General features: G+C 53.6%; 2 protein-coding genes across 2 annotated transcripts; one reads left to right on the top strand and one right to left on the bottom strand.

The window, feature by feature from the left end:
* Window positions 1-1,257: 1,257 nt before the first annotated feature.
* On the bottom strand, window positions 1,258-4,187 carry NCLIV_034960 (conserved hypothetical protein; the record flags this gene model as incomplete). Its single annotated transcript, XM_003883698.1, has 5 exons — window positions 1,258-1,348; window positions 1,884-1,941; window positions 2,590-3,134; window positions 3,561-3,682; window positions 4,047-4,187. The coding sequence occupies 5 exons, from the start codon at window positions 4,185-4,187 to the stop codon at window positions 1,258-1,260; spliced, it is 957 nt and encodes a 318-aa protein (XP_003883747.1).
* Window positions 4,188-7,466: 3,279 nt separating this feature from the next.
* NCLIV_034950 (putative poly(A)+ RNA export protein) lies at window positions 7,467-12,419 on the top strand (the record flags this gene model as incomplete). The annotated part of the gene is made up of 11 exons (XM_003883697.1): window positions 7,467-7,601; window positions 7,812-7,961; window positions 8,286-8,378; window positions 8,804-8,861; window positions 9,356-9,432; window positions 9,943-10,088; window positions 10,406-10,517; window positions 10,905-10,951; window positions 11,284-11,386; window positions 11,928-11,978; window positions 12,369-12,419. 11 exons carry the CDS (start codon window positions 7,467-7,469, stop codon window positions 12,417-12,419), a joined length of 1,023 nt encoding a protein of 340 aa, XP_003883746.1.
* Between the last annotated feature and the right edge of the window lie 992 nt (window positions 12,420-13,411).

The following is a 13,411-nucleotide window of genomic DNA, read 5'->3' as shown; positions in this document are numbered from 1 at the left end:
TCCTGTCGAAGGCTCGCACGGCGAAGCGATAACGCACCGCTTAAGCAGCCACGTGAAAAGACTTGGGCACTTTCTCAACACAAACGGATTTTTTGCCTGTCCTCTGCGCTGCCTTTCACCCCTTCTGGTGTTATGACGGTCCGGGCGGCGACTGCAGACCGACGCGCCTTGCTTTTTTTTTAACATTCACTTTTTTCTCGCTAATGCTCGTTCCGTTGCCGCTCGCAGCCTCTCCCTCCGTGCGGGGGAGAGGAGGGGGGGTGGGTCGGGGCGTTCAGCTTCGCTTCTCCGGTTGACGGTTGCGTCTCTGGTTGCTCTGTGTTTTTCGCGAGTGAGTGAAATCCAGTCGGTTTTCTCTCGGCCTTCTTTCCAGTCCGAGTCCACAGAAGAATCACGGCCTCGTGGAGACCGCTCTTCCCTCTACGAGAGCAGCCGCTTTCACGCACCTACATCGGTCAGCTCGATCCACATCCTCATTTCTATACGCTAAGTGGGTGGCCTCCTTTGTGTCTCGATGTATACACAAATAGCAGCAGACATCCATGTGAATATACACATGCCCATGAGCTTCGCAGGAATTTCTATAGACGTGGCTATATCAAGATGTATTTATAGAGCGAAATATCAAGATATATATATATATATATATATATCCAGATAATATGTATACATGCACATTTTTATACAAGTGCATGCAGTTGGCGTTGCTTGAGCTTTCGTTTGCGCACGCGAGTAGCTGCAAAGAAGGAGAGAGGAATTCTCCAAAAGCGGTTTTCTGTTAGGCACCCCACAAATCAACAGCTGCCCCATATCGACGGCAAGGCGACTGTTTGGTTTCGCATGCAGAGGCGAAGCCAAACAGTCTGGAACATATACGGAGAGGCGGGTATCGGCTTATAAACGGAGCTCCCGCAGGTTGATCGCAGGCTGACGCACGAGGCTCGCACAGTCTTTCTGGCGCGGAATCTCGAACCCAAAAAAGCGAGAGCCAAGCCACGAAGGAGTCTGCCGTTTACCGCCGCGAAAGCAAAGGCAACTTGTTTGCCTGTGCCACGATGCTGATAGGGTTCTCGCGGCTACGACTCGATACTCGAAAAAAGAATCCCAGGTGCGTAAATACAGACGAGACCCATACACGTGTACAAATATCATGAATCAACGTAAACCCAAATCGAACGCGCCCACACAGAACTTGCCGCTCCACCAGGTAAGCCATTCGGTGTCGCTCTTTTTTGTTTCGAGGGTTTTGGAATCCTCTCAGCCTCGGCTTGAGTCTTTCTTCGGAGCGAGGACGTGTTTTGGCGGAGGTTTGCCGTTGAGTGTCTTCACGAGAAACAGCCGTGCGGCTCTGCAGAAAGAAAAGAGAGACGAGGCGTCATTGAGCCCGAATGGAGTAGAGGGAGGGAAACGCGATAGGGAGAGCGACACAGAACGCGAGACGAGACATCGACTGAGAACGGGACAGCGTCATCGCAGGCGCAGAGCGAAAGAAACGTAAAGGGAGACAGACGAGAGACGGCGCTTTTGACAGCATCCTACACACATGCAGGCGAAGTTAATAATCGGGCACGCGCCAGTGTGTATTTATATATATATATATATATATATATATGCATGTATATATGAGTCGCAGTACTATGCGGAGGGTATTGTGGCGAAGATAACAGGATGCAACATACGTCGGGTGGCGCACAGAGAGAGGAGAGCGGTGACGGGGTGGAACGCAAGGCGCGCGAAGGCATGGGCACGAGACAGAGACGGCACGACCGCGCAGCTAAACAAACGAATGGAGACGCGAGAGCGCGAGAGCAGCAGAGACAAGAAGTCCGTTTACGCTGTCCCGCAAACACGAGAGACCCGCGGTGAGCAAGTGTCGAGCGCACCTCTCCGAGGGCTTCCCGCCGCATTTCCAGCCGAGCATGGCAAGCTTCTTCTTGAGAACTGAGCGACGCAAAAAAGGAAAAAAAGGAGAGACTGCGCGTGGTTGTCGAGACAACGCGGCAAACCACCCACATGCGGTATCTTTATACGCGGAGAGAGAAGCTGCGAAACGGTGCCGCAGACAGAAAGGACAGACGGCCCCGAAGCGCCTCCATCGGCCCAAGTGGGAAGGGGACAGGCGCACGCGGCAACCGCAAGAAAACAAAAGGCAGGAGAGAAGCGAGACAGAGCGGCAGAGAGACAGAGACAGCAAAGGAGGCAGTCCGTGGCCGTGTCGAGGCCTAGTGGCAGGCACGAGGCCGGAAAAACGCTGGGACGGAAGGAAGAAAAGAGAGGACAGAAAGACAGCGGGGAAGCGGAAAGAAATACAGGAAGCGAGAGGTGGCCAAGCAGACAGGAAGAAAGGACAGGGAAGAAAGACGCAAAAAGAACAACAGAAGAGACGAAGCGCAGAAGAGAGAGGAGGAAAAGACCTAAAGAGAAGAAGCGGGAAAAGCGGTCGAGACGAAAGGAAGGAATGAGAGAAGAGGTGATGCATCAAGACAGAGCGGCGGACAGGGGGAACACAAGCCCCGATGAAAGTGCGCGGGGATGAAGGCGAAGCTTTGGACAAATTGGCAAACCGCCTTCTCGTCCGTTTTTGCATACCCTCAGGATGGACGTTTTTCTCGAGCTCGTCTGCAGTTGCAAACGCATGCACGTCGAGACGCTCCGCCGCCAGCGTCCACTTCTGTTCTTCGGCTCTCGCTGCTTCCGCCTCGTTCTGTTTGTCTGTCTCTTCACTCGACGCGGTAACGGCTGCCAAAGACGACGAAGAGGCAGAAGACGACGAAGAAGATGAAGACGAAGACGAAGAAGAAGACGAAGAAGAAGAAGAAGACGAAGAAGAAGAGGATGAAGACGAGGGAGAAGAAGGGGGTTTGCCACATAGGTTTCCGAGTCGCGGGAATCTGGTCTTCGTAGGGTTTCGTCTCTCTGGCGCGGGGGACGACCCTCTTCCTCGGGGATCTGAAAGACGGGGAGGCGCAGCCTGGTGAAGACCCGTGACAGCGGTCGACTCACTGCATGCGTCTTCTTCGTCTTCCTCTTCTTCGTCCTCAAGCAGATCGTGGTGGAGAAACCAGTTGCTTTGTTTCTTTATCTTTGCCAGCGAGACGCTTCTGTGCTTCTCCTTCTGCAAACTCAGGGCTTTCCTAAACGAAAAGAAAAACCACTGCGCCGCTGTGCATAAAAACGCTCCATCGACTCGGGGGCACGATCTCGTATGCTTCAATAGCCATATATATATATATATATATATATATATTTATATGTATATTTATATGTATATATAGATATCGGGGTATAAATGTGGAGATATAGAGATGCATGGCTCTGACCAGTTGTCGCGATAAACCTAGAACGGGATGTGGAGCGAGGAAGAGCGTGACAGGCAAATATAACGGAAGGGAGAACGAAAAGAGATGGCCAGCTGCCTCCTCCCTCGCGGGGTGCACTCCGAACGTCGCACAGCAAAAGACCATTTCGGCAATCAAGCGACGCCTGTGTCGTCTTCGTGCCTGTGTTTTGTGTGCATGCACGGCTGCGAAACGGCGCGAGCCGCGGTGACGGAACCTCACTGCGTCTCTTTCTCTTCTCTCAAGCCCTCGTTGATGAGCATGGGCATCTTCATCGAGTTGTCCTTGAGGGAGCGAATGAACGACTCGTCCAGGCTCGGCGCAGGCTCCTTCCGTTTCGTTTCCTGCAGGCCGAAAGCAAACGCGTCCGCGCGCGCCTTCCCACAGCTTGCCCCGGAAAACAGAGCCTTTTTCGCGGTAAGCTGTCCTCGAACGAGAGCCCGTACAGAACCTGAGATACTGAAACGCGGCTGGCGTTATACATGCGCGTGTGTACACACATGTTGGTTTTCAAATTATACGCGCTCAACGCCACCACGCTTCATGCACGCTTACAACGACGGTCACGGAAAAGACAAGAGAGCTTGGGAAGCTAACGGGAATATACTGCGAAGACGAGGGCGAGATCCCGAGGAAAGCAACACCCGGAGACAGCGGTTCTCCCTCCCGGAGAGCGGCGGGAAGACCGTGTGTCTCGTCTTTCCTTACCGCCTCGAGCGTCAGAGTCTCCGTTTGTTCGGCCAGCAGTTCGACAGCGCGCGTCTCCTGCTGTTTCTTCGAAATCCACGCCTTGATTTTTTCGACAACTTGCGCGTGCCTGAGGCGCCTTCCCGAGAGGTCTCGGCTCATGTCGAAATTGAGCGCCGCACGCGACTGTTTCTTCCTCTGCTTCTTTAAAAGCGCGCCGAAACCGCCTTTCCCTCCCAGCAGAGGAAACAGCAGGTGTAGCGACAGCAGCGGAACAAGACGAGGTAGCGGCGCTGAAGCGGAGAGACAGGCAGAGAGCGACGAGGGAGCGGAACAGGAAGACGGCGTTCTGTGATCGGCTGCAGCCGTCTGCGACGACGCCGGAACTACCAGGCAGGAGAGGGGAAGAAGGGAATTTTCTCTCAGCTCGCGCGTTCCAAGGAGCAAACGAAATGGAAGATGAGGAGGGAGGGCGAGACGTTGGCGCGCAGCAGAAAAGAGAAAGAATCCGGGAAGAAACCAAAGTTCTTCCTCGTCCTCTGTGTCGTTGCAGCCATCGCAGTTCCGTTCTTCTGAACGCTCGGGCGATTTCGAACAAGAAATGCACCACGCAGGAGGCCGAGAAGCGAACGTAGAGGGGAGAGACAAATCGCCACAGAGGGAATCAAGAGCTTTCTGCACCATAGCGAGGGCGGATCGTGGCAGGGCAAGAACTTGCAATTCTGCAACGGTCAAGAGGAGAGTTGAGGAAGTTGCAGGACGAGACGGGGCAAGAGACGACAGGTGCGAAGGGAGGTGAAGAAGAACCTGCGAAGGAGAAATCCGCAGCGACCGCAAGAACGGCGAAAGCTCGGGAATTTCCAGTCCCCTCTGGTTCTGCTCGCAATGCTCCGCCTTTCTTGAAGTATCACGCAAGTCTAGCGGAGCATTTGGAAAGAAAAGAAAAGAAGAGAGAGAAGAAGAAGAGAGAGACGGCCGGGAGCGGGACCAGTGTGAAGAGCCATATCCGTGTCGGGCGCGTTGAGGCAAACCCTCACTGGCCAAGGAACCCAGCGTGCATGCAGCCGCCATGGCGCGTCCTGAGCATCGAAAGAAAAGAACCTTGGCAGAAGGGAAATCGGGGGGCGTCAGAAAGAAACGAACCAGCGGTAACGAGGCCAAAGAGGAGAGTGAGACGCAGGGATGGAGGGAAAAGAAAGGAGAACGGGGGTTTGAGGAGGCGAGAAGGAGAGAAGACGAAAATGGACAAGCGAAACGTCGAAGAAAACCGAGAAATCGCCCCGGAGCGAGGGACTTGTGGAATTCGAGTGAATGGACGGAGACACCGCGTTTTAAATGGCGAAACTGCCGGGAAACGCTGACGACAAAAACCCGAAGAAACAGGCATCCCCAAGAGAGAGGGGCTTTAAACTAAGACGCCCCGCGAAAGAAACCGGGAAGCGAACACGAGGAAGGAGGAGACAAAAGTGATTATTTTATATCCTTGGAAGTCATGGAAAAGGACCAGAAGCGGCTCACAGGATCGTCACGAGGACGCGACGCGGATCACTTACAGACACTAGCAGGTTTCCCGAGGGAGAAAACCAAGAATCGCTCTTGTCTATCAGACGAAAAAACGAAAAGACTTGCGAACAAAACAGTGGATACCGGATTTTCTTCGCGTTTGGAACCCCCAAGTTGTCGCCGAGAATCGGACCGTCGTTTCCGGTGTACATAGACCCGAGACGTCGGCGGTGTCAGGCGAAACGAGACTTGACTTCCGTCAGAACGAAATGCAGCTAATTCGTCCGCTCCTGTGAACAAGAAATGGTTCTTTTGAAATCGCTTTTCGTCTTTTCTGCGATTGGTCCAGGAGGATCAGATCTGAACCGTCGGCTGCGCCAGAAAAAGCGGACGAAAAGTCGGCACTTGAAACGGCTGCATGCACCGGCAGTTCTATTCGATTGCGCATCATGTGTGTTTGTCAGCAAAGGCAACAGAACGCTGCCGATCGTGAACATCCTTTTCAAGGAGACTGCCGCTTTTCCTCCATCTTTACGCTTCCCAGTCTTCTCCTTCAGTACCGCTCACTCTTCCACTTTTCTTCTTTTTTCGGGAACCTCCGGTGGTCACTCCTCCTGAGGCACACAGTCTCCCCGCCACACAAAATCAGGCTGCCGCAGGGAGGGATTTGTCGGGTTCTCCTCAGGCCAATCGCGGTTTCTCTTTTCCTTCCTCTGCTCTTTGTATATTGTGGAGCGTTGCGTCAGATCGGCTTCTTCCCGAGTCTCACCAGCAAGTCGTAGAATCCGTCTCCCGCGTTTCTGTTTTGCGTCGTACCACTGTCAGCCTGTCCCCCTCGTCCTGTCCCTTCGGCCCCTTCTGTCTGACACAGGCTTAAGTCTGCAAGCTTGAGAGACACCTCTTTTTCCCACTCCTCTATTCGACATTATTCCTGTCATTCTGTCTCCGAATTGTACAATCCGCGTCCTGTCGTCTGCGCCCGGTTTTCCCTTCATCGGCTTAAAATCTGCCCACGGCCTTAATCCTATCGCAGTCTGTATCATCTTCTCTCCTCGCTCTCTTTGTTCTCTCTCTTCCTCTCACGTGGTATGTCTTATTTTCTCCTCCCATTTCTCCCATCCTTCTGTTTCTTCTGATCTCTCCGTCTCCATTTCGGCTGTCTTCCGCGCTGGAGACGCCTGCGGCTCAGTGACTCCGAATTTGCGTTGCTATCTCTTTTCGGATTTCCCAAGCTCCCCTCTCAGTCAAGGTGTCTCCTTTCCGTCTCTCGTTTCTGTGATTTCTCCGTCGCCAGTTGCGTCAATCTCCCGTCCGCGCCACACCATTGTTTTCCCTTGTTTTTTATGATTCCCTCAGTCTTCCTGTGTCTCTCCTCTCTGCTCGCCTGGTCTTTCTCACACTGTCTCGTTCGTCTTCGTTGCTCTGCTGTTCTCCCTCGTCTTTTTCTCTTGCTTCCCTTGACCAGAGGCCTGCGGGTATCCCTCCCTCTCTCCCCTGCGAGTTTCTTGTCTCATTAAAAAAGTTTCAAGTTCTCTCCTTTCGTCCGGGCTCTCTCTCTCTGTCTTGGAGTCCCTCGCCTCCGCTCCTTCTCCTGCGACCGTTTTGCCCCTCGACTTTTTCCTTGTACCGTCTCGCAGTCTCTCCGCAAATCTCCGACAAAAACGCAGTCTCTTTGTCAAGCGTTTTGTAAGCGCCAAGAGGGAAACCACACGCAACCCTTTGCCGCTTAATCGTCTCTCACCTCATCCGCCTGGTCCATACTCTCATCGCATTTCCTTCGGATTTTTTTTGTCTCCCGTTTTCCCCTGGTCCTGCTCTCTCTTTCCCCTCCCTCTTTCCCCCTTCATCCTCCTTTCGTCATCTGCTTCTCCGTCACCTTCGCCTCGGTTCTCGTGATTCAGGTGTCTGTACACCGCAGCGTACACCGCAGTTCCCACCATGTCGTTCTACGGCACGCGGACTGCCACGACGCCCACTGGCGGCGCAGTGAGCACTCAGATGAGTTACTACAACAAAGCAAGTGCGACAAATCTGCCCAACGGCCCTCGCGACACCATTTCACAGCTCGGTTGGGTAAGCCTCGACAGCCGTCCATACACCGCGAGGCATCAAGTCCGCCGCGTCCTTTTCCCTTTCTCGCGACTTTCTTTTCTCAGCCTGAGCTTTCTTCCCGGGCACGCCCAACCGCCCGCCTCTCTGCCTCGCCGATGCCTCTCATGCGCGGCCTCAGCCTCAGCAGTCTCATTTCTGTTTTTGCGTACTCCGCATTTGTCGTGTCTGCAGTCGAGTGAGGGGAGTCTCTTGAGCTGTACGAGCTGGGACAAGACCGTTCGCCTGTGGCAAATCTCCGCAGGCTTCGGAAACCAAATCCAGGCGGCCGCAAAAGTTTGCATGGAAGCCCCGGCGCCTCTCCTCTGCTCCACCTTCGGCCCCGTACGTTGTCTCTCACCAGCAGTCGTGAGGAAGCGTGTTTTCTGCGTCATTCCATGTCAGCCCCTCTCTCTTTCGCCCCGGTTCTCTTTGGTTCGTTTCTCGTCTGAGGTTGTGTCGCGCGTGCGTTCGCCTCCGGCGCGGTTCTGCTTCTTTTCTCGCAAACTCTCCTTTCTCGGGTGTCCTTCCCGTGGTCTTTGTCTACACATTGTCCAGTCGCTCTGTTTGGTCTTATACACGCGTCGTTCTCTGGGGATTCGGAAGTCGTTTTGCCAAGAACTAACGCGATCTCCTACAGTCTCGCCCTTCTTGCGTTGCTTTCTGTAGAGTCCAAACCACCTCTTTGTGGGGTGCTGCGACAAGACTGTCAAGCTCTACGATTTGAACGCGAGCTCGTCAAATCCACAAGTCGTTGCGCAGGTGTGAAGACGCGGTCACGTTTTCTCCTCTTTGTCTTCGCTGCTTCGGACTCATACGCGTTTTTCATGGGGGCTGGTTTCTGCGGGCGTTTCGCACCCCGCCTCTCCATTCTCTCCCCTTCCGTCTAGAATTCTTTGCCGCCTCCATCCCTCTCGCCCCTTCTTTCCGTTCACTTCCTCAAACTTCCACATCAGCGCGTTCTGTGCAGAGCGCTCCTGGATGTTCATCCTCTTCTTAGTAAATATATACATACACACATCATCACATATATATATATATATATATATATATATATTTGTAATAGGCAGACAAGCAGGTATTAATTTATATCTTTCTAGTTCAATTTTGTGTCATGGTGCGGCTCATGAGCGCGTTCTTTTTCCTCGTCTCTTCATTCGCGTGCTTGTCACTCTTCTCTTCCGCAGCATGATCAACCGGTGTGCAGCGTCGCGTGGAATCCAATTCACAATGTCGTTGTTACGGGTAAGGACTCCTGGGAAACCACAATGCCTGAACCCTTTTCTCCCGTGTTTCCTTTTCTCTTCTGCCTTTCCCCATTATGTTCGGCTCGTTCCCTTCCTCTCCGCGTCGGTGTTGTCCTCTTCTCAGCGCGTTCTCTCTTTCTTTTCTCCTCTGGGTGTCTTCGCCTCTGACAGCCTTCTGTTTTCGCCACCCGTGCTCTCTTCTGCTCTCCTCTCGCCCTCGTTTTTCAAGTGCGGCCCGTCTCGCTCTTTCTCTCCGCTTGCCTCTGTTTCCACCTGTGTCATTTTCTCTCTCTCGACGTGTAGCATCGCGTGTCCTTCCTTCGGGTCTTCGCTCCTGCTTCTGGATCTCCTGGGTCCCGGCCTCCCCCGTCTCTGTTTCACACGCTCTCTGTTCTCCACCTGCGCACCGGTGTCTTGTCTGCTTCTCGGCGTGCATCTCCACCCGCGGCCGCGGCGTGCGCGCCTCGCCGGTTTCCGTTTTTTTTCTTTCAGCGAGCTGGGACGGATACGTGCGCATGTGGGACGGCAAGCAGCAACAGCCCGTCTGGCAACAGAGCGTCGGCGGCAAGGTGAGGCGAGTTTTCCGAAAACCAAACGGAGCAGAGACAGAGAAGACGCACAGTGCAGGGCTGGCGACCCCGCCCAAGGCGAGCCTAGACGAACGGAGGCGCACGATAGATCATGGTTTTCCACCCAGAGAAAGACGTTTTCTTTTCTATGTTCCCGCCGCACACCACCTCCCCCAAAGGGCGCAGGTGTCTGTACGCCCCATCACGCGCGCGACTGACCCACGTTTGTCTATTTGTTTCACCCCTTTTTTTCGGGCGTTTTTCTTGCTTTCGTTTTCTCGACACTGCGCTCCCGTGGAACGCCCTTTTTTTTGCTGCCTTCCCTCCGCCCCTCCTCTCGTTTCCCTCTCTCATATTTTTATGAATTCGCAACTGGGCGTGTCCCGCGTTCGCCCTGTTTCCCAGATTTTCCGCATGGGAGTACACAGCCCGTTCCTCGTCACCTGCGACAACTTCCGGAACGTGAACGTGTCGAATCTGAACACGCTCTTCACGGGGAATGCCCCGCAGCAGCCTACGAAGATCGTTCCGCCCCTCCAGAAGCTGCAGTCGCGTTCGATCGGTCTTTTCCCTGACAAAGAGCACGAGCTCCCGGGAGTCGCCGTCGGAAGCGTCGAGGGACGCGTCGGCATCTGCCATTTCAAGCAGGAACATCGGTGCGCAGGGCCACAAGTATATCGAGGGGCGGGCATAAGCCAAGATCAACAGGAAACGCTGGGCACCAAAAGAAGAGCGAAAGGCAATTCGCGGGAGGAAGCGACAGGGGCGCAAAGAGGTGCCTGTGGAACAGACCTTTGTGGAGTGTGCTGTCTTTAGTCTCGATAAACTTTGGCTCTGCTTAAACTGAAGTTGAAGATTCACACCACGCGGAGGGAAACCGGAGAAAAGACCGAACGGAGCAGGAGACACGACGACCCGGCGCTTCGGCAGTCTCGGTCGGATAAAGGAGGTGGAGCCCTGTTTGTTTTTTCAGAAACATGAACTTCAGTTTCAAGTGCCACAGACAAGAAACGCGTCAGGGCGTCCAGATCTACGCAGTGAACACGATCGACTTTCATCCGAAGCACGGAACCTTCGCCACTGGGGTAGGCGTTTGAAGCCCTAGCGAAGAGTTGTGAAGCAAAGAGGAGACAAAGGCTCCAGACGCGTTAGTGGCCGTGCAGTGAGAACAAGAGCCCAATCGCGGGAGCTTCGAAGCGCAGCCCTCCCGGAAAGACGGTGGACAAACCCAGCGCAAGGGAGAGCGTCCGGCCTGTCGGGGATTCGCTCTCTGCTTGATCTCTCTTTACCTCCTTCGCTCGCTCGCGCTCACGATCTGGGGCTTCGATTTTCCCCGAACTTTCCGTTTTGCCCTTTTGTCCCCCCAGACAGGTCGAGCTGACCGCGTGTTCGTGCTGTCTCGTGTTCTCGCCTCCTCCCGCTTCTTTGCTCAAGAGCTTTTTTCGTGTTTTTGTGGATCTCTCTGTGCTCAGGGTGCTGACGGATCGATTGTCTGCTGGGACAAAGTGAACCGACAAAAGTGAGACTCGACGCCGTCCTCTGTCTCTCGATTTCCCATTTCTCGGCACCAGAATGTGACCAGTTCCCCACGTCGATCTGTTCTCGCGACCTCACCGCAGCCTTCGTCCTGTCGCTGTCACCCTGTCCCGTTTCTCCCTTCTCTCGTCGTTTTTCTTCTCAGTCGTCCCGGCGGTTCGTCTGCTTTCTCATTCTTTGCGTGCAGCCAAGCAGCCGGCCCACTCCTCTCTTCTCTGTATCAGTATGTATATATATATATATATATATATGTATTTCTAAGGCATCCACTTTGTTGACCAAGTCGTATTGCTTTGTATTGCTGTGTGTGTCCAGGCTGCGAGCATTCGACAACATGGGCAACAGCGTCACGGATGTCAAGTTCAACCCAACAGGCAACAATCTCCTCGCCTATGCGGTCTCCTACGACTGGTCTAAGGTAATCAATGTCCCCTTTCGCCTCTTGTGTCGCGTTTGCCTCGGCCTTCGCAGTTCCCCGTCGTATGTGGGGTCGACATGGCGCTAGGTTCCGCCCTTCCTCCTTCCTGCTGCGCTTCGGGGCGCGTTTGAAAAGGACCTCGTGGAAACGCGGCCTTCGCCAGCCTCGCATTCCTGCGTGTGATTTACCTTGGAAGCCTTGCGTGCATTTCTACCTCTTGGGATACACATGGTGTGGCCTTTGTCGTTTTCCGGCGTCTAGATGAGTGTTCGCTCCTGCTGGGGTCGCGGTTTCATTTCGGGTTCCTTCTCGCCTTCTCGCCCTCAACTCGGATCTTCCGTTCTTGTCTCCAGGATGTCCCTCTGCGGCCGTGACACGTCTAGCCGAGCTCCCTTTGCGACTGCGATGTCTTGTCCATTCTCCCGCGTGGTGCAAAGGTCGCGGTCGCTCTGCGCGTTCATTTGACGTTCGGCCAGAGAAGGTGTTTCGTTCTTTTGCGCTCACGAGTCTTCTGGGTCCGTTTCTTTTCCCTCATGAACAGGGACCGGATCAACAGGAGCTCAACAAAGGCCACCAGGTGTACGTCCACATGGTGAGTCGCCCTGCCTCCAGTTCTCGCGGCCGCCCCGGGCATTTCGGTTTTTCCGTTTGTGAATCCATCTCGCTGCGACAAGGCAGATTGCCTTGTGGAAGGCGTTCCGTCCCTGTTGAGTGGGCTTCTGGAGACGCTCTCTGTCTCTCTATATACAAATAACGGATGTAGGGGCATGAGCTTGCAGATGGCTAGATATATATACGTCTTTGCTGTTCTAGAAACGTCGCAGAGCTGCATACGTGTCACTGGAGAAACGCGTATGTGACTTATTTGTGTGGTGTGATTTCGAGGAAATGTGAATGTACGTGTGGAACAAGTATTAAGGGCGTTGACCCAAAGAAAGGTGCACCATGGGTTGCTCTGTGTGTTTCTCTGTCCTCATCGCAGGTGAAGGACGAAGACATTCGCCCACGGCCGAAGACGACGACGCGCCGATAAACGCGTTTTTCCCTCGTCTCTCGTTCGACTCTCTTGGCTATCATCTCGCTCTCTCCAGCTTCTCTCCCCGCGCGTTTCGTGTGGCAGCTCAATCCTCTCTATGTCTCGAAACCACGTTAAGTCTCCTTGCGTGTGTTGTCTCCCTCGGAGACGATGTAACTGCGTTCATTCGGTTTTTGCTACTGATCTCTCTTTGCTTAGCTGGTTTCCCTCGGTCTCCCCCCTCTCTCATTTCTCGCTTTCCTTCACTCACTCTGCGGAGCGGATCTTGACCTATCTTTACGTGCATTATGTGAATGGTGTTCTCAACAGTGTAATACATATATGTATGGTAGAGATGTCCAAGACAGGGAATCTTTCGAAAGGGATCGTGGTCATCTTGAGAGAGAAAGAAGGCAAGGATTGTGTGCAGGCTTAGACGCCCCACGTGTGGAGCCGAAAATCCTGTGTGGAGTACTCGACTAAACCGGGGAGTACGTTCAAAGACGTCCTTCGATTTGCAAGCTCCTTTTGGGGAGGCAAGTGAAGACCAGAAGCTGAGGCCTTCTCGTCCAGTCCCGTGGACCTGAAATGAGGTGTCTCAGCTTCGCGTGGCCGGCATTGTGGTCGCTTGTCACGCGCGTGTGTTCTGATTTTCATTGTGAAAGGAATTAATCGGTACCAGCGCATGCAGTTTCTGGAGTTCTACGGATAATATATGTACAGATATAGTTATATATAGGCACATATGCGTGTGGGTATGGAATCTTTTCTGGCAAACGTTGGGAGTCCGAATCCACATCAGCGCTGAAGTGGAAGCGAAGAGGGTTTCCCGTTGCTCTTCATAGAGAGGTGTGCATCTCTTTGGTGTTCGGCGGTCACTAATTGGCGTATTTGCATTGAATAAGCATCTTCCAGTGTCGCTCATCGAGTGACCCGAACATAAAAGCGTCTGCGTTGACCCTCCTAGTTTTTTCACACATTTAGTCTGTCGCTGCCTGCATCTCGCTTCG

This window comes from Neospora caninum, chromosome VIII, assembly GCF_000208865.1.
Source record: "Neospora caninum Liverpool complete genome, chromosome VIII".
NCBI classification, from domain to species: Eukaryota; Apicomplexa; class Conoidasida; order Eucoccidiorida; family Sarcocystidae; genus Neospora; species Neospora caninum.
Note: the sequence above shows the minus strand (reverse complement) of the source record. Positions and strands in the feature narration are given on the sequence as shown.